This window comes from Python bivittatus, unplaced genomic scaffold (genome assembly GCF_059951505.1).
Source record: "Python bivittatus isolate LINGU-HERP-01145 unplaced genomic scaffold, Pbiv_v1 ctg000310_np1212, whole genome shotgun sequence".
Lineage (NCBI taxonomy): Eukaryota > Metazoa > Chordata > Lepidosauria > Squamata > Pythonidae > Python > Python bivittatus.
In genome coordinates this window covers 12004680-12024428 of record NW_028277054.1, presented here as the reverse complement: position 1 = coordinate 12024428, position 19749 = coordinate 12004680, and the positions used below count along the sequence as shown (strand labels likewise).

At 44.4% G+C, this 19749-nt stretch overlaps 1 protein-coding gene across 4 annotated transcripts in view; it reads right to left on the bottom strand.

Moving 5' to 3' along the window:
• Positions 1-1850: 1850 nt before the first annotated feature.
• LOC103068096 (mitochondrial peptide methionine sulfoxide reductase-like) overlaps positions 1851-19749 on the bottom strand; it is a 61863-nt gene continuing 43964 nt past the window's right edge. For 2 of the 4 annotated variants that reach the window (XM_088140118.1, XM_088140119.1), the window contains exon 6: positions 1853-2645. In XM_088140118.1, coding sequence (XP_087996244.1) covers positions 2274-2645 — 372 coding nt within the window. In that variant the 3' untranslated portion in view covers positions 1853-2273. Of the gene's footprint in view, positions 2646-19749 lie in introns of all 4 variants that reach the window. The other 2 variants (XM_088140120.1, XM_088140121.1) reach the window with 2 other exon arrangements.

Sequence of the window (19749 nt, the reverse complement as noted above, 5' to 3'; positions counted from 1 at the left end):
GTTACAGGCCATTTAAAACAGTTGCCCTCGTGCAAAAGATGCAGATGTGATCACAACAGGAAGGAGACATGAAACTGCTAAATGCCTTAAAGATGCAAAGCAGCCCCCCCCCCTCTTTTAGTATTTTGGGCATAGCCAGTTGTTTAAAAAATGCAAATGCTGCCTTTCTGAGAGACTGAAATGATCTTGGACAGAACAGTCAGAAGTAGAGTTGGTCCATGATGGAAACTCATCTAGCCCAATGTTCTTTTGGCTCTTTTCTACAGTTGTTGATCAGGCCAGATGTTTAAATGGGAGAGGAAAATTGCCCGGAACCATTCCTTTGTTCCAGTCCACCTGGATACATCCTGTAAGGATGAGCAGGTGGGTAGACTTCAAGCAAAGCAATGGTCTCCATCTGCCCACCAGTTTTATGTTCTAAGGATGCCTCTCAGGCCAATGAGGGCCCCAAAGGCATTTTGTAAATAAAGATGAGGTTAGCAACTGATGCTTTCCTTTGCAACATAGCCTTTTCCAATTAAAACACCTTTAAAAGAATCTGAAAGTCAGATGTAGCAGGTGGCCTGGTAGGCTACAACCTAGTTCTCCGTCAGTACCTTAGTGCCTGTCCTTTGCCTATCCCTGGAGAAGACTGAACTAGATGAACCAATTCTCTGATTCATTTTAGAATCCTATATGCCTGAGACAGGACAGTGGAAGCTGTTTTGCTTCCTCTCCCTTGGTCAATATGGAATTGAAAAAAGAAAAGTGGAATTCCCCCAAATGGGGCAGGGTTTGAGAAACCCATCTGAAAACTTTTAATTTTGCAATTTTGCTAGATGCTGACAATAATTTTAGAGGGATTGCTCCAGCATATCAGAAGTTCGGTCAGAAGTTATGGAATTGATCTGTATGTTTTCCTTGCAGATGAAGAGAAAGAAGAATCAGGTGTAGCCAGTACTCTCCTTTCTCCTGAATTATTGCCTCCTACCTAAGGGCTTTTACAATTAGCCCAGGTTAACACAAAGGGAAGGGAATGCTAGTCTTTGTTTGACAACACTCCAGAATGATAGCTTGCATTTTTGTAAAGCAGCCCAGGAAAGGTTTATTTAAGGGCAAAGGGAGTTTGAGAACTTCCACCTGGAAAAGAACAGCTTGGCTGACTATAATGCTTTGGCATCTGCTTGACTCCAAGAAGTCTGTTCTTCCATCTGGAACCCATATTCAAGAAAGCCAAGGCTACAAGGCTACCAGAGGAATGTCACCCCTCAAAGGGGGCTCTGCCCTGCGCAGTATGCAAACAATTTCTTGCCAAACCCATAGCAATGGATGGACAGATGGACCGGTAGATGGATGGAGAAACAGCAAGCCTAATCTAATGGCAAAGGCTTAGGGAAGTACAGATTTTTTTTTTCTTTTTTCAAAAGGGCAATTTCAAAGCCAAGAAGAGGCCATCGAACCTTTGCTGAATGGAAGTCTGAATGATCGTTTCATGTCAAAGTCAAAACCCAGTTCTGATATACATTCACCCTTTTAGCATACCCAAACACAACATTACCACAACTTTGTTTCCTTAGATCTGGCAGGATTCTTCTTAGGCAGGGTACAATCAATAAGAGAGCGCAAGAAACATGAAGCACGTCCACCTGATGCAGCAACCTAGTAAGATGGGAAGGATAAGAAGATCCAAACCCCAGTTTTTGAAATATATAGTACCTAATGGTCACAAACTGCCGATTTTGGGACAGCATTGTGTCCTTTTCTCCCCTGCTCCCTGTTTTGTTTAAGGTTCCAGTTCAGTCAAGAGTTTTGGAGAACCCAAAAGCATGATCACAATTCAGAGCCCGCTCCCCAGTTTAATCCCATTTTTTTTTCTGGGTCACTTCCCTGCCTCTATGCACTTTCTTCCCCAGCCCAAACTTCTCTGCATATTCAAAATGCAGCAAAAAACATCAATGTTCATGTCGTCATTATCATACTTAGTTAGAAATGTTTATTCTGTGTTTTCCGCAAGATGGTTTTCTTCACTGGATCCCTCCAACAACTCCCCTGGATAGGTATGACGAAGAGAAAGGATCTGTCTTGAAGTCGTCCAATGAGTTTCCATGGCTGAGGATAGATTTGAACCTGGGTCTCCCCAATCCTAGCTTAAAACCTGAACCATGTTGGTTTCTCACTCTGAAAGCAGCAGGAGGAAAAGCTTTCCCAATTCCAAATGCTTTTATTAGGGAGGCCTCTAGTGGAAGGTCAAGGATACAGTCAGATGTTGGGACAAATGGGAGACCTGAAAGAGGCTACAGATGGACCTTCCCGAAAAAGGTCATGCTGTGTCTTGAAGAGCAGGGTTCCTCAACCTCAGCAACTTTAAGATGGGTGGACTTCAACTCCCAGAATTCCATGCTGGCTGGGGAATTCTGGGAGTTGAAGTCCACCCATCTTAAAGTTGCTGAGGTTGAGGAACCCTGTTGAAGAGGAACAAAGCTGTATTCTTCAGGAAGCGCCGGTCCCAACCTGTATTCCGCTTGCCAGAGTCGAGCTGCAGGAAAGCCGTCAAGGAGCAGCCAAGAACTGGAAACTGGAGGTGTGAGACCCAATGGTGCCTCTACGGCAGAACAACCAAAGACAGATCTAAGTTCTGCAGCCTGGAGGGGCCCAAATTCAATGCCCTGTAAAAACAAAAACAAAAAAACCCTCCCAGTCGAATTCAGCTGCAGTATGGAAGTACTTTGCCACTGCCTTCTTCTAGGACAGTGTTCCTCAATTTCAACAACTTTAAGATGTGTGGACTTCAACTCTCAGGATGTTGGGAGCATGGCTGGCTGGGGAATCCTGGGAGTTGAAGTCCACACATCTTAAAGTTGCTAAGATTGAGAAACACTACTCTAGGATATTTAGTTTACTTTCCAGTCTAGGATTTTCTGATGATCTCCCATCCAACTACTAACCAGATCCAACCCCGCTTAGTTTTTCAAAATCAGCCCTATTTGCCCAGGTATCCCATACAAAAAAAGAAAACTGGCAGAGATGTTCTCCTTGCGCTCCTTACTCCCAGATTTAAAGAACAAGCAGAGAAAAGAAGAATCTGACCCTGCTGTGCTGTGCTGTGAATGTAAGCTATTTTTAAAGTCAGTAAAGAGGGAGAAAGGCAGTGATGGTGCTCCATGGTGAGAAATGAGGAGAGAGAGAAGGAGGGCTGTAGAACAGGACCAAAACCGAGGTCCAGAGCACCCAACCATAGATGGGGAATTCTGTAAGTGCAAAGGATCGGACCCAACATTCTGTCAATGCCAAAATAAAGGCTATTTCCACGTGGAGAGAAGATCTGAGTGCTAGCCATCAAAAATACAGTATTTTTCCTTCCAGAATAAATGGGGGAAGGGGTCTGAACCCTTCCTGACACTTTGTGCAGACAATTTAACCAGGTCGGTTAAAGACGTCCTTGCTGTGTTTGCATCACATGCTAACCTTGATAAGGTTCTCATTTGTTTGTAGGTCTTAGCAAGTTTTCCATTCCCAGCTCATCTGGTTAGTTTATGGTTTGGGGTATTGTGCAAACCCAAGAAGTGGGATAATTCAATAACCTGGTTAATCATGGTGCATGAACATAGCCAAAGTCTCAGCAGAGACAGAACAATCTTATAACCCATCCTATTGAAGGATAAACCCATCCTATTTGTCCACTGGGAGACTCTCTGCTGCCCACAGTGTTACAGACTCAGAGGCTCATCTCATGAAGCAGGTGTGCCCAGAAGTGTAGGTTCCTAGTTCTAGCCTCAGCAGCTCTTGGCACAGCTTGTGATGCAAAATATGCTCCTCTTCCACCCACCCTGCACCTGGTTGACTTCCTCTGCCTGTAGTGTGGAAGCTGTTGCTTCAGAGCAGGGGTGGGGGACTGGTTTCCTGTTGAGGTTTGTAAGAGTGGAAATCTATCCGGGTTTACGTTTCAGCAGTGGGCATGGCTAAAGTCGAAAGTGGGTGGGGTCAGAGTGGGGAAGAACTATAGGTGTGATTCAGCATGCTGTTGAGGAGGAATGAAAATCCAAATGTTCCTTCCCTAACTTTTGGGAAAGTTTTATGGACTAGGGCCAGAGAAGGGCATGGACTAAAGAGAGGGAACATGACTTGGGAAGCTCTAGATTGGCAAATGGAAAGCCATGAAGGTCCATAATGGAAAGTTCTTCAACTTTCAAGTGTTATGATTTTCAGAAGGATAGTTGCTTAAGTGAAAGCAAGGGAAAAAAGAGCCAGTTTGGTGTAGTGGTTAAGGCACTGGGCTAGACACTGGGAGACCGAGAGTTCTAGTCCTGCCTTAGGCACAAAGCCAGCTGGGTGACCTTGGGCCAGTCACTCTCTCAGCCCTGGGAAGCAGGCAAGGGCCAACCACCTCTGAAATCTTGCCAAGAAAACTGCAGGGACTTGTCCAGGCCGTCCCCAGGAGCCAAGACTGACTCAAAGGCGATGATGATGATGATGATGATGATGATGATGATGATGATGAAGAAGAAGAAGAAGAAGAAGAAGAAGAAGAAGAAGAAGAAGAAGAAGAAGGAGGAGGAGGAGGAGGAGGAGGAGGAGGAGGAGGAGGAGGAGGAGGAGGAGGAGGAGAAGAAGAAGAAGAAGAAGAAGAAGAAGAAGAAGAAGAAGAAGAAGAAGAAGAAGAAGAAGAAGAAGAAGAAGAAGAATGGCAGAAAGGAAATGAGAGGAAAATGCAGTGGCTGGATGCTTTCTTCTTTGACAGAATTCCTGTTTCATATTAGCAGTTGCAGTAGTAAGTCTTTTTTGCAAGGTTGTGGCTGATATATGAAACTGGAAGCTGAGGATTGCATTTCAGCCAGCTGAAAACTCAATGTGTTTTACAAGCAGAATCAATTCAGTCACAAGCAAGCACCACTGAATTCAGTGGTGCCTACTCCAAGACAACTATGAAAACGTTAACAGAGATTCACCGCTTGCATCACATAATACGCTTTACCCTAAATTAACGTACTATTTGGGTTTGTCCAATACTTTCAGCCATGAACTAACCAAAGAAGGTAAATTTAGCTAAACCACAGATAAACTAACAATAACATTTTGCGCAAACATTTCTGGTCGGTCTTTCACTGACTGGGTTAAGGGTATTGTGTGAACACAAGCTGAGCTCCTGCATTTAAGAAAACCCATTATACCATTAGCCAAAGTATCTGTGAGAAAACACAGATCCTCTCAGTATAGATGAAAGGTTACCTAGAGAGGGATCAGGTCTTTCTAAGATAAGATCCACACCCTGGATCAGCCTTCCACAACTTGGTGTCTTCTTTTGAGACTGTAACTCCTTTTGGCGAGATGTATACTGACTAGGGATTTTGGAAGATGAGGCCAACTGGAGAATCTCAACTTAGGGAAACCTGCCTTAGATGTACAGAGAAAGTTCCAGTTGATTGTACATTAGATGTTGGTATAGGAAGGAAAACATTTGAGGGATCCTGCCTCACGTGCCATATTTACCTTGCTAGTTTCAGTTCCCTGCTTTTGCTACTACATATGAAGTTGACAAAGCCCCCATGAGATGTACCTCACCCCCAAATTGATTTCCTGCTGCCCCATCCACAGGACACGTGCACATATGAAGATCCCACCTGCACTGACTCAAGGGGGGGAAGGGAGCATCTCTTATCAGCTCAGTCAAGTTTATTGATATCCACACACTCAAGGGTTTTTGCTGATGAAGACAGACAGGCTTCTTCACGCATTGGATCTTTGCTTTCAGGGTGTATCTATTTTAGATTCGGATTATAATAAAAGGCTGGCACTCATGTAAGAGTTCCTCTCTCTAGTTTATGCAGCTGAAGAAATAAGACTGTACCTATAACAGTTGGGAAGTGGTGAGACCTTTCAGAAGTCCTAATGTTTACCAGGATTCTGTTTCTTCAGAAGGAGGTCATGGTAGGTTCCTAAGCTATGATGTAGAGATTCTATTTACATATACGCACAGCATACTCTGCTATGATGTGGTTTGTTTGTGTTTATTCTATTTATATTCTTCCTTTCAAGGCAACCCATGAGGAGGGAGGCCTTCCCCTTCTTTATCCTCCCAGCAACAAGCCTTTGCTATGAGGATCACAGCCAGCCAGTTGACATCCAATGAGCCTCTGTTGAGTGCGGACTTGAACGTCGTTCCTTCTCCATTATGCTACTCTTGACCCATTGATTTTGGCTTGGCAGCTGGGTCCTCCGTAGGTTATGGTTCAGTAAGTTGTTCAAATTCAGACAGCTATGGTTGGTTCCACAAAACATGGTTCTGTAAATCATACCTTAGTGCAGTTTCTAGCTGGCTTCTCCCAACATCCAAAGTCATGTTCTGGCTTGTTTAGTTTTGGTCATCGTAAAACATGTCCACATGCACCCCACCCCCCATGTATTGATTGCAGAGCTGCAGCAAGCATTGATCCATGTTTGGCTCAGAGACAAATCTCTGCTCCCAGGAGTAGCAATCACTTGCCCATCCCTACTTGGATACTATGGAATGGAGTTTTCCAAAATGCCAAAGCAGCTGCTATGTGATGGAGGAGGGAAGAGGAGAAAGACAAACCTTCCAGGATCTGTTTCAAAGCATTCCCTTTCTTAGGTCCATGGAAAGTTTGCAAAATTCCATGCAAGCTTTTAAGGTGCCAAGAAAACTTCCCTGGGCAAGCTAGTTAAAAAGCCAGAGGCAAAAAAAAAAAAAAAGCCAGAGGAGAGATGAAGAAGGGTTCAAGCTGTGTCTATGTCCAGTGATGGCACAACCCTGCCTGCATTCCACCCCATTACCCATCCATCTTTTTTTTCCTGGCAGATGGAGCATGTCCCTGGGGCAAACAAGCAGAGGGGGAAATGCTGTTGGAATTGATCACACATGAAAGCTTGATGCAAAAGCTGGGCTGTGTATTGCGTGTGTGCAGGGCATGCATGCAAGGGAGAGGAAGGGGGAGTTACAAATAGATATAATCAGCTCATCTGATCGACCTTTTTTCTTTTGCTCTATCAGGCAAGGCGCCCGCTTCCCCTAGACTTGTGGGGACAAGGCCTGGGCACAGAGTGAGCAATCCTTTCTTCGCACCTGGGCAAGTGCCTGGAAGGTGTGTCATTAGCTAAGTATTAATTACCCTGAGAACCTTGAAAGGGAAAGTGCAGGCAGAGGAAGGGAATGTGGGCTGGCCAGCTTCTCCCCTGGGAAAGTGCTGACTTAACTATTTGCAGGTTTCAGTTCTTTGCACTTCTACTTCTCTGCAAATTGTGTGTTGGGTTCAGCTGCCCGCACCAGCGAGCGGAAATTGGAAGGAAAGGCCCTGGTTGCTGGGACTGATGGACAAGGCAGTCTGCTGGGCTAGGCACACCCTGGCATGTACCTGGCCTGGTCCTTAAACTTGCTATTGGGGAAATGACCTTTGAGTGTTTGCTAGAGTCATCCAATCATCATTATGCCAAATTCACAGCAAGGGCTGAGACCAAGATACCCTGAGAAGGAAAGCAGACGCTTTGAAATGTGCATCCCAAAGGTGGAGAACTTCTGCCAGTTTGGAGTCCACAATTTAGTCTCTCAACCTTCTGGAAGCCCCAAGAGGCCATTAATTGGGGTGGTGGGACACCTGGGAGGAGGGAGACCAAATTATGTAGTCCTCTTTTGGGAGGATTTGGGGTGGACAGCTTCCCCCCAGAGATAAGGATGACATCCTCTCTCCTAGGGTTCTGGAAAGCTCTTGAAACCTGGTTTTGATCCCAGGCCTGAGCTTAATATATTATTATATTGGGCAGAGGGCTGTTTTGCTTGATTTGTGTTGCTTTTAAGATCATTTTAGTCTGGGCTGTGTGGTTTTCTGTTTTATCTGTTTTTATGGAATGTTTTGGTTTTATACACTCCCCAGAATCCATCAGAGTTGTGTGGCTATAACAAATTGAATGAATGAATGAATGAATGAATGAATGAATGAATGAATGAATGAATGAATGAATGAATTTTAAGGATGGGGATGGGAGCAAGAAACTTCTGGGAAGCAAACTACACTCCCCGCCACCACCACCACCACCACCCGAGTTCATTATCTCCTTGCCTTCACACTCAGGGGAGATGTATTGCTATTTTGAAGTACCATATAACAATTATTTCTAAAATGGTCTCCGCTGCATGTTCCTGGTGAAGTTAGCAAGGCAGTCTCCAGGGGAAGTTGTTCAACCGGAGGTCCACTCTGATGGTTAATGTATATAGCACCTCTTAATGTCCAAAGTGCGTCATTTATTCTCTACGCCACCCTTGAAGCCATGAGGACCAGAAACCTGGCTTAGCCATTCCCAACCTATGGAATGTATTCCCTTGTGATCTGCTTTTGGCTCCTGCTGTTTCTGCTTTCAGGATAGGCATCAACATCTTTGTCTTCAGCTAGGACTTTTCAGTGGCACGTATTAATTTGAACTGCTTTTACTGGTTTTGAACTGTTTATATTTTATTACAGCTGACTTGGAGTGCCTTTTGGGTGGAGAGGCAGGACATACATTGAAACTACAAGCCTGTACACAAATGTTTGCAAATCAATGGGCTTTTCTGGGACAGGACCTGAGTGGCCTCTGAGCACTCTTCCCCAGGGCACTGATGAGATCCACATCTGGACAGTTGGAGGACATTGTGGGCAAGGAGTGACTCTTGCAAGCAAGCTGAAGATTGTAAGAAAAACTCAGGGAGGAAGTAAAGCGAATCAACAAACCCCCTTTGGCTGTTGAATCATCAAGAAGGGCCACTTCCTGTGAGTCAGCAGGCCTACCAAGGAACACTACCTTTTTGGCTGGGCCTGGTTTTGCCCCACTAGCCTTTCCCAGAGGGGGGAAAGCCCAGCCACTTCTCATCTGCATATGTTAATTTTAATTCCAGCTCTGCAAAATGAGGACTCTAATTAGAACAAACTGACACAATCAGAACATTTAATTAAGTCTGTCAAAGAGTAACAGGGGACCCAAGTGCCACAAAGACTGGTGCATGGGGGCTGGATCTCAAGGCAGGCTCTGCTCCAAGGCCCTCCTGGGTGTCCTTCTCAGGTTTACGTGGATCATGATGGACTGGTGGCTCCAGGCAGTCACTATATGCTGGTGACATGATGGCTCTAGGTGTAGTTCTCACCTGTAAGCCTGGATCAGGCCTGAACCCTTTCAGACCATGAACTGGCATATTTGCCTCCATACAGTTCATAATATGACAAGAAGAAACACTTATCTGGATCATTCTTTAAACAATTTGCTAACTGTCTAGTTAGCAAGCCATTTCAAGGATGGAGAAGGCACTTGGGCCAGAGAAGGTCATTAGCACCAGCAAACCCATTAGCAGCCATATTCAGTGGGGCGCATGAAATTACAACAGACATGGATCTCCTGATGTTATAGATACAGACGCAGCTCAAAATCTCCCTCCAACATAGCAACTAAGCTTTAACATCTTCATTGGCATGAATGGAGTGATTTGTAAAGAGAGCACATTTGTAGGGAGGGGAAGAATCAGCAGAGGCTTATTTAAAGCCACTTTGGAAATATTGTGGGGGCTTAATATTGGAAGAGAAAGCGTTCTCATTCTGTGCAGCGATGGGCCCTATTCAAAACTTTTCCCCCTTTACAACACCAAGGCATCGTCTTCATTCCACAGAAGGTATTTCAAAACTTTGCTGGATTCTTGGGAAGAACTTCCATGTTTGGGGAAGCAGGTTGACTCTGGTGGCTAGATTCACACAATGCACTTAACCCCATCAGTTGCAAGGCTAGCTACTCCATTTACATAACATGCTCAGCCTGATTAGTGTTAATTTTAGAAGATTTCATGGCATCTATATCTACATATCTCAGTAAGACACTAATTCTCATTGCATTTATCTGGCTGCACCACCACGCCAGCATTTTGAAAAGAAATGATCCAAATATTGATTGATTGATTGATTGATCCAATAAGGTAATTTTAAATACTGCATTTTATTCTCTTCTGGGAGGGAACAAGTCACATTACTAAAACTCCTTTTGCTTGGAAGTTCAGGAGCCCTGTCCTCTGAAGCTTCTGGCCACCCTGCACAGAGACATTTGTTACAAGCCACAGCAGCGTCAAAACAATGACCTGTGCCATGCCGTCATTATGAAACGATGCAGTTAAGAATTTGTAATGCCAGTCTGTACGTTGCTTATTTTGCACAAGAAGAACATGATGCAGATGTTATGGTTTGCCCCCACTGGGCATCTATTCCTTTGGGGGGGGCAACCCCGATCATCATCATCATGATGTGTTCATTTCTTTAAATTTATTATAGTCACCCAACTCCAGTGGATTTTGGGCAGTGTACAACTCCCCCCCCCAAAAAATCCCTAACAGATAAAACCTAAAACCAGCCTGGACCAGACAGCCTGGACCACAAATATCTAAAAACAACACAAATCAAACAATACAGCCACCCCCAAAACAACAACAATACATTAACTAAAGCCAGATTTTAAGAGCCTTCTGGAACCCTAGGAGAAGGGGGCGCTGTCCTTATTTCTGGGGGGATGCTGTCCAGAGGATGGGGGCCGTGACAGAGAAGGCACACTAACCCCAATAACGTGCATCCCAGCCCTGATCTTAGGATAGGCTTAGTCCTTCCCCCTGTAGGTTAGTCCCCTTTATCTTGGAGGAGCCTGATTTCCCCCCCCCCAAAGTCCTGCCCTCATGGCCCCAACAGGCAGCGCTTAACTAGAGAGCAGTGGCGGAAAATAGGGACTGTCCCCCACCCCCCGTCCTCAGGGTCAGGGCCTGGCCCCCCAACTCCTTTCCCCGTTTACTCAGAGCATCCTGCCTAAGCTGTACAACTTGGGGAACAGGGCAACGCCTCCTTCGCTGCTGGCGCCACAGCTGGGTCGGTTGCTCTGCCCTCGTGAGCTGCAAGCGGCAAAGCGAAGGGAACGTGGGCGGGGAGGAAGAGCGGCCCGGGTGTGGGTGTCAACGCCAGGCTGAGTGGCAGGCTGGTCCGGCACCAGGTGAACGAAGATGGGGTGCAGGCGCAGCAAACAGGACACCGCAGAGATCAGATTACTCACCTACAGCTGTGAGGCAGAGCACGGCAGCTAATAAAAGACCCAAATGTTTCCTGTTGTTTCTTCATTGACACCCGCCCACCTGACCTCACACCCCAGTTACAGGGGAGAGAGAGAGAAGAGCAGCAGGAGGAGGAAAGACACGTGGAACCCAAACAAGAAAGCATAAGATTCTCCCTTCGCAGAACACGCTTTCCCTGTTTACCAAATCAAGCAACGTTTCTGAGCTCACACAATACCTGTGATCAAAATGGACTAGATGGATTGGTCTGCACCATTGGCTGAGAGGCAGAGAAGCCCTCGCTCCAGGTGAACATGTCTATCTTGTGCAAAGGCGGTCATTAGGTTGGTATCGATCTGATCGGGTTAGCTGTGTTGGGTCAACACAGCCAAGGAGAAAATACACAAGCATGATAATGGGGAAACAATGGGATGATCCCAAACCCCAAGGACCATCCTGTGAAGGAGTTGGGGCTATTGCACTAAAAAAGAAAGAAAAAAAAAAGAGCCTTATCTGGAAGCAGCTGAAATCCCACTGCTTGTCATAGCTCAGCCCCAGATGTTAGTGGCAGAATTTCAAGAGGACTCAGTGGAGTAATAGGGTTGTCTGATCTTCTTGAGCTTTTCAGGGGCTAGGTTTTGACTCAGCAGTTGCAAAACTTATCTTTCCTCCCTTCTCCTCTGATAACTGTTGTTCAGGAAATCTCAACCAACAGCCATCTGATAACAGGTGAGATAAACTGATTGGAAGCAGGCAGTGAATGTGTGAGTTTCAAAGCAGCTGACTGTTCCACAAAGAGAGAGGAAACAACCAGTGTCTGTTCAGAAAAATCAGATGGTATAGCCTTACTGGGAGTGTACCACTTCAAGACCCCACAATTCATAGAATGATAAGAGTCAGAAGAGACCTAAATGGTCATCAAGTCCAACACAATTCACTATACCAGTGTTTCTCAACCTTCGCAACTTTAAGAGGTGTGGACTTCAACTCCCAGAATTCCCCAGCCAGCCTGGGGAATTCTGGGAGTTGAAGTCCACCCATCTTAAAGTGGCCAAGGTTGAGAAACATTGTACTATACCATCCCCGATAGATGGCTATCCAATTAGTTGCTCCCTCACAATTAAAAATACTTCTTTGCAGAAATCAGTCTGGTAACTTCACAACAATCTTCTTTCCCTGCAAAAGAGACCTTCTGGTATTGTGTCTTGTTTTCAATGTCTTGAGTATGAGGATGTCTTTAGTACTGTTTTTGAGCTGACTTGATTGGTGGCAGGAGTACTACAACCAATCCTGTTTTTTGTTAGGGGTGTGCTATTCCATTTTGATCCAATTTGAGTAATTGACTTGACCTGGAACGTTGATCCAATTTGAACCAATTTGGAAAATCAAATCAGTTCAAAGAGCTGATTGAAGTACCCTTCAAAAGTATTTAGCTACAGACAACCACCCCTAATCTGATTTGTTGTTTTAAGGGAGATGCTATCAGATCAAGCAGCATTGCTAGATAGCCGGAATAGGCAACGTTCATCAGCTTGCAGACTTCACCAAGCTTTGCAAGGCATGTCAAAGACCTCCCTTTAAAAGTCGGTAGGATTAAAATCCATTTGGTGTGTGTGTGTGTGGGGGAGATATAAGAAATAAAGAGAGTATATTAAATCTCTGCAACCCTTAAACACTATTTTGCTCTTTGCCTCCTCTCCAAAAATTGACTGGAAAATGGGAGCTGAAAAACTGATGCTGATGGACCTCTTACGACTCCAGACTAGACTTTTTGCATTAAGCTAATTTTTCTGTATGAGATACCTTAAGAACACAGGGATCTGAAAAAGAATGCCAGCTTTTCCAGTCCCCAGAGATACCAGCTATGTGGACTGAGGATTATGGGAATTGTCAGGCCAACTCTTCAGAAAAGTACAGCTTAGGGAAGGATAGAGCAATGAACAAACCTTACACACAGCAGGGGGGTTGGACTAGATCAGGGTTTTTCAAACTTGGCTACTTTAAGATGTGCGGACTTCAACTCCCAGAATTCCCCAGTCAGAGATGGAAACCAAAATGCTTAGCTTTGAAATATTTCTAGTTTGTTAGCCGTATGGCACACACTCATAACTCACACTTTTTAAAATTTGCAACTGCATTTTGCACAGAAGTAAACCAGGTGTGTGGGAAACTGCTGTGTGGATGTGGTATTAAACATTTCCATGCCAAGAGGTGGGATTTACAACCATTTGTCAGCAAAAGAGCTAAAACAAACAGTTAATTTAAAACAGCCATAATTATTCTGCAATATGGCAAAATTATGCAAGAATATAATCCATACTGATACATGAAAAACTGAAGATACTTTAGGCATTGGTAAACAGGGCAAAGATACATCCAAGCCAGGGTCTTACAAAACAGTTTTTTCTCCTTAATGAAGATTTCAACATTTGGACAAGTATTCCAGTTAGACCAACCCTATGATTAAGAAGGCATGTCAGATAATCAAATGGAATTTATTAAAGTGGATCTCTCTTTGTTCATTTAATCTACATCTATTGTATATCATTGAAAAAACACATTAAATCACAGATTATTTAGACAGATTACTTCTTTCTTTCAAGAGTGACCATCTTGGATCTCAGCTTGCGTTGATAGCTTGAAGCTAGTTTTAAGCTGTTTCAGGATGCCAAAGCTTGGTCTAAATATAGGTTAAAAAGTGCCTACAGACGCTAATGTGGCCTCAAATATGTCACTTGGCAGCTACAGGATTCCCTAGCCTACCTAATTTGTCAGGACCTGAACAGGGAGAATGCATCTATCTTGAACTTGTTAGATCTCTCAGCAGCCTTTGATATCATCAACTCTGGTATTCTTCTAAACCATCTGAGAAGGTTGAAGATGGGTGACACCATCATGCAGAGGTTTCACTCCATTCTTAGCAGATGATTCCAGTCGTGGTGGTGGAGGAGAGGTCAGACTGGTAGTTGCCCACTGTGGGGTGCCACAGAGGTCAATGCTCTCTATTTAATATCTACATGGAGGAAGTCATCAAATGGTTTGGGGCTTGGTATGTCAATATGCTGATGAGATTCAGTTTTGGATTGTAATCTCAGGCTGGTGATGCCTTTGAAGTCTTGACCTGGTGCTTGGAGACTGTGAAGATCTGGATGGGAGGGAACAGGCTGAAATTATATCCAGCAAGAAAGAGTTGCTGTTCATCCATCAAGGTTTTCTGTCTCCCTTCTGGATGGGGAAGCACATGCTCTTAAAGAGCAGGCCCATAACTTAGGTTCCTCCTGGATTGTGACTCTTGCTGGAACAATAGGTGGAGGCTATGGCCACGGAGTCTTTCCTCACCTTCAGCTGGTGCACCAGATGCAGTTTTCCCTTAGGCGAAAAGATCTGGCAATAGTGACTCGTCCCCTTGTCACCACCTGCTTAGACAACTGCAACACGCTCAGTGGAACTGCCTTTAAAGACTTCTTGGAAGCTACAACTGGTTTAAAGTACGACAGACCCTTTCTTGCCATCTAAAATTCCCTCCAGATCTGAACAATGGGGCAAATGTTTGGGGCCACTTACTCCTCAGGCCTCTGTTGTCCACAGAAGGGATGTTGGTGGGCTGTATTTTTGCATCCCTAATTCTAACCCAAGTGAGTCTATCTTGATGATTTCCTTCCTGTTGAGTTTCACAATTTATGGCCAGAATAATGCATAAGTTCTCATTACTGGTGGCTTTGTTATGCTTGGTGTCTGCATGGAATTTTGATGTTGTTGTTTAAGCCCATTTTGAAAATTGTAGGGCAGACGAGGAGGGAGGAACCATGGCTGAGTCAAAAACCACACAACCAAGAGCTAAAGATGGCTTCCAGATGCTTAGGCCAACACTTACGCTTAAAATGCTGTTGCATCTTCTAGGAAAAGAACAAGGGAAATGGCATGTTTCGTTGAGGAGATTCTCCAAAAGATCCCACAGAGATGAAGTCTGAAAATAAAGGCTGATTTATGGATGTAATTTTGGGCCCTACACAGGAATGCAAAAAGGATGGCTCAGTAGCGTCCCTTGTATGGCCTCAGGTCTCTTCTGGGTGCAGGGGACCTAAGATTCTGCCCCATGTTTCCATTTTAGGGTTTTTCGGGATATTTACAGATAAATAAGTGCCTTAAGCTGTTTAGATGCTTAAAGCATTCATTTCACCCCTTCAGAAAATCACTCACCCCCAAATAATCCTGGCCCTTGTCCACTTTTGGAGGGTGGGCCTCAATGCACCATCCAAGGCTCAGTGTGGTTCTTGAACCAACAAAAGTTGCACACTCCTACTCTACTTAGTGATAGTCCTGGATCGTCCTCTTAAGGCTAGGCACAAAATACTGAACCAGAAACCAGCAGTGAATTACAAAAGCCTAGTCCACGTGGTTAGTTTATAGATCAACATATTGTGCAAACGCCAGGCCTTTGGGTTAATTTAATTCACTCTGGAGTAGCATGCTGCCTAGATCTAGCCTTAAACAGTAATGTGAAATATTTCCTCTTACGCGAACATATGGCTAAGCCATTCCTGTTACGTCTGGGGTCCTTCCTGCTTGTTCTTCTTAGTGGGATCCTGGATTTCTGCTCTGAAGACATCCCCCGCCAGTATCAATGAACCAGAGATTTGGAGAGCCAACAGCTGGTTTTTCAACCCCTTCTTGAGTCATGCCATTCCTATGTCCTGAGCTACCCTCCTACCTGCTTCCAACATACTTCCTGTTGTGAATCACCTGAAGATTTAAAGCAGGTAGCTTGCTCAAACCACTGGACTTTGAAACAAAAGGACTCTGCTACAGCTTTTATCCAATGGTTGCTAGAGCTGGAATGTGGGAGACTTATAAAGCGATGGCCTTCATCCACACGATAAGCTCTTTCGCACATTGCAGCTGCAGTGGGGATGATTAATCATGGAGAAATGTTTTCCAGCATCAGGAATGGAATGTGTTCTGCTTCTAAAGTTAAGCCTCCATCAAGTTACCTTAATCTTTTTTTTTTTTGGGCAAATATTTTCAGCAGTATCAGAAAAGAGTATCTTCCTTTCTGGCAAAGTGTTACCTTCTTCATTTCCATCGCCCTCCCATGGCTGGACTTATTGAGCTAAAGAAAATTGCCCTTTTATTTTGTTCAGTCGGTATTCCCTGTTTGGGTCAGGCTCCTACTTGAATTAACCCTGGAAAGAGAAACAGGGATACTGAATTATTTGCCGAATTCTTACCCGGCCAGAAATGGCAAGTTTGCACCAAAAGATTAAAAAAATGGAAACTGGCACAGCTGCATCAGTTGTTCCACAGCTGCTTTCCAGTTTAGAGAAAATAAAGAGAAGCAAATTCAGAAACTGCAGTTTCAGGAGCCAAAAGATAAGTAAAGATAATAGAAAGTCAATACTTAGTCTTCCTAACATACTTCTTCAAAACGCAGAAGGTCATTGAGTGCTCAAGGCTGCCAGTAACATCCTGGATTGTGGTCCACATGATTCAGAGATTTCTTAAGAATCAGGGAGGCTACAAGCTTTATACTGTTAAAAAAAGAAAGAGAAAACTCCAAGCCCCTACTCATTTTTACCAGCCTTTCGTCCTTCACCAGAAACTCTCTCGTGGGGTGAATGAAATTCACTAGAATCTTCATTTAGCTCATCAACTTTCGTATGAGCTTCAACCGTTCATGCATTGCTGGGTGGGGGGAGACAGACAAGAATCTTCAATAGTTTACACCCTAGGCCAGTGTTTCTCAACCTTGGCAACTTTAAGATGTGTGGACTTCAACTCCCAGGATTCCCCAGCCAGCCATGCTGGCTGGGGAATCCTGGGAATTGAAGTCCACACATCTTGAAGTTGCCAAGATTGAAAAACACTGCTCTAGGCCATTTTACTTTTGCATCACGCCTTGGCTAAACATGTTGAGGGGTCTCTCTTCCCCTTTCTTGATGGACCGGCTTGCCTGTTTTGCTTTTTCCAAACAGTTTGCAAGTCGGGAGAGACTTTGACCATGCCTCCTTTCTGTGACTTAGGCAAACAGCTCCCCCAGCTGGCAGTCTGTGGAACATGCTGTGTAAGTCAGAAAGAAGACCGGTTTCTAGATCATCAGTGAGGACCAGTGAAGTTTCTCTCTCTAAAGTCCTTCTGGTGTGCCATTCTCCCTCCCACCTAAAGATGCTATATAGGAGCACAGGAAGCTATTTTATAGCAGGTCAGACTTGCTGTAAAACAATGGAGCTTTACATGTTTTTCTATTGCCTATTGGAGGATGGTCAATTAAAAAGATGCGCCAAACCTTATGAGATAGCCCTATTTCATATTCTCTTTGTTCTTGCATGAGAGGCTGCATCACCATGTCCCCATGTGATTTAGGGCATCTAATGGGGGGGGGGAGCTTTGAGAAGGAGCCCACTGGTACATCACATAATCAACGCTTGCAGTGGACACTTGTAGGACTGATCCGGCCTACTGTGAAGCCCCATCCCACATGATGTGTGTCTGCTTGGGAAGCTGGCTGGCCAGACAGACAGCCACATCCTATCACATGCCATACTATTCCAATTCTCTTTCTTCTACCAACAATCACTCAGTAGTCTGTGGCCTGAGCATCTCCAGGGCCCTTCCATGTGGAAGGATGATGCGGCTCTGAGACTGGTACCAACAGAAGTGAATAGGTGTAGCTCAGGTTCAACTGTGGAGTCCTTGAGGTTCTCTGAACTTGGTTGTTTTCTTGCAAACATTTCGTGACCCAGCTAGGTAACATCTTCAGTGCTAGGGCTCTGAGATTGGTGCCATGCTTGCACAGCCCTGTGAATCCGTGCAGCTTCTGGCGAGCTTCAGAAGTTGGTGCAGCTCCTGTTCCAGAGGAAAAGTTGCGCACAGAGTTTTGCTGCATTTCTTTGGAGCTGCAGCGGAGTCTACTTCCACGAGTAGGAAGTCCTGCTTCTCCTGGCTCCTGTGGTTGCCCTCTCTTCCTGACGTGGAAAGGGACTGTGGTTATTGTTGCAGATCTCCCATCATGTGGCTATGCCCCCCCCAGGTCAGCCCACTGGAGTTTCCTTTCCTCCTCATTGTGAAAAGTACATGAACCAAGAGAAGAACAAGGAAGGGCGTAGGGTGCCAACTAGATAATTTTGCTGCTGTACATTGACCAGCTGGCTGGTTCAAGGACAGGAAGCTGATTTGCCAGCCCATCATATGGTACAAAAATGTGGTTTATAGTGTAAGAGTGGGGTGAAACCACCGGCTGTGTAATAAGTCCTTCCTGCTTCAAGAAACTTTACGCTTTTGCAAACATTCGGGTTTCCCCAAAGTGACTGATCCTACCTCTTGTGTTTAGGTGGTACCATTTTTTCTGCATGAGGATTCTTTTTCTAAGATTTAGGATTCCAACCCTGGCTGCAGAAAACAGTATACTCCTACTTATTTAAGTAAAAACAAAAAAACCTCCCAAAAATCTGAAATGGCCATGCAGGTAATTTAATACTGGATATTTAACATGAACAGTGTGTACCTTTCAAACTGTGTTGTATATTAACATCAGGGAGATCATGTTACGATCGTAAACAAAATTCAGGCTTGGGAACAAGGCAATTTTATTGTCCTAACAAAAAGTGCAGGAAGTGGGTAAAACAGAGAGAGTAATTGACAGGGTTCTGCTTCTCTTTAAAGGTTGCTTCGCTTCTAAATTCAACTTCACCGAGGGGCACCGTTTCAAAGTGGTTTTGTGAAATGATGTGGCTTCCTGCTTTGAAAGGACTTTGGCAAAATTTATTTCTGCCTAAGATAAGAGCTAGAACAGGTGCTTTGCATGGAGAACATCACCTCTGTGCGCTGACAAGGTGGTGTCCACTACTGGCATGATGTGAAGTGCCTCCTCGAGGCAAATCATTCCTGCCTCGCACCGCGCTAATAATTTAGGCACACAACCTGGTATTCACACTGAAATACATCTTATTATTACTATTACTACTGTATTATTATTACTATTTATTTATTTTCATTTATTGGCTACCCAACTCCAGTGGACTCTTGAAGACATAGTTGTGTCCGTGGCCAATTAAGAATAAGAGAGCCAATCAGAAACTCCTAGGTGTGGAATAGGCTGTATGACTTGGTCTGTTGGCTAGAAAAAATGGATATCCTCCAGCTATGTGGGCCAACCCCCAGAATTCTTAGCACCAGCACTGTTGCCTGGGGAATTCTGGAAGATTTATTTATTTATTTATTTATCATTCATTCATTCATTCATTCATTCATTCATTCATTCACTTATTTAGTATGTCACCCATCTCCCCCAGAGGGTGACCAGATGAAGTCCAGACAGCTGGAGGGCACCCAAACTTCTGAAGAAGAAACATGGCAATCTGTTGAGTGGGGATGGATATAGGTCTGTGTCTAATTTTCCTGTAGCATCAGTCATACACCGGGAAGGGTCCAAAATGATATGCTGATAGGCACTTTGTGGGAATTTTTGCCAAATGGCTTTCACGAGGAAGGGCTTACACCATCACAAAAAAGTTGTCCATTGTAAGGGCAACTAATCACAAAACTTCTCATTTCCAAGAAGGCAATCGAATGTAAATAAAAACAGAAATGGTATGTTCAAAAGTGAGGTCCATATTCTAAAATACAAAATCATTCTTTGAGCTTGAAAAGTTGCGCCCTTGTACCCATTTCACAGAAGACAAACTGATAAGGCTCAGAAACAAGTAACATGGCTCAGAAAC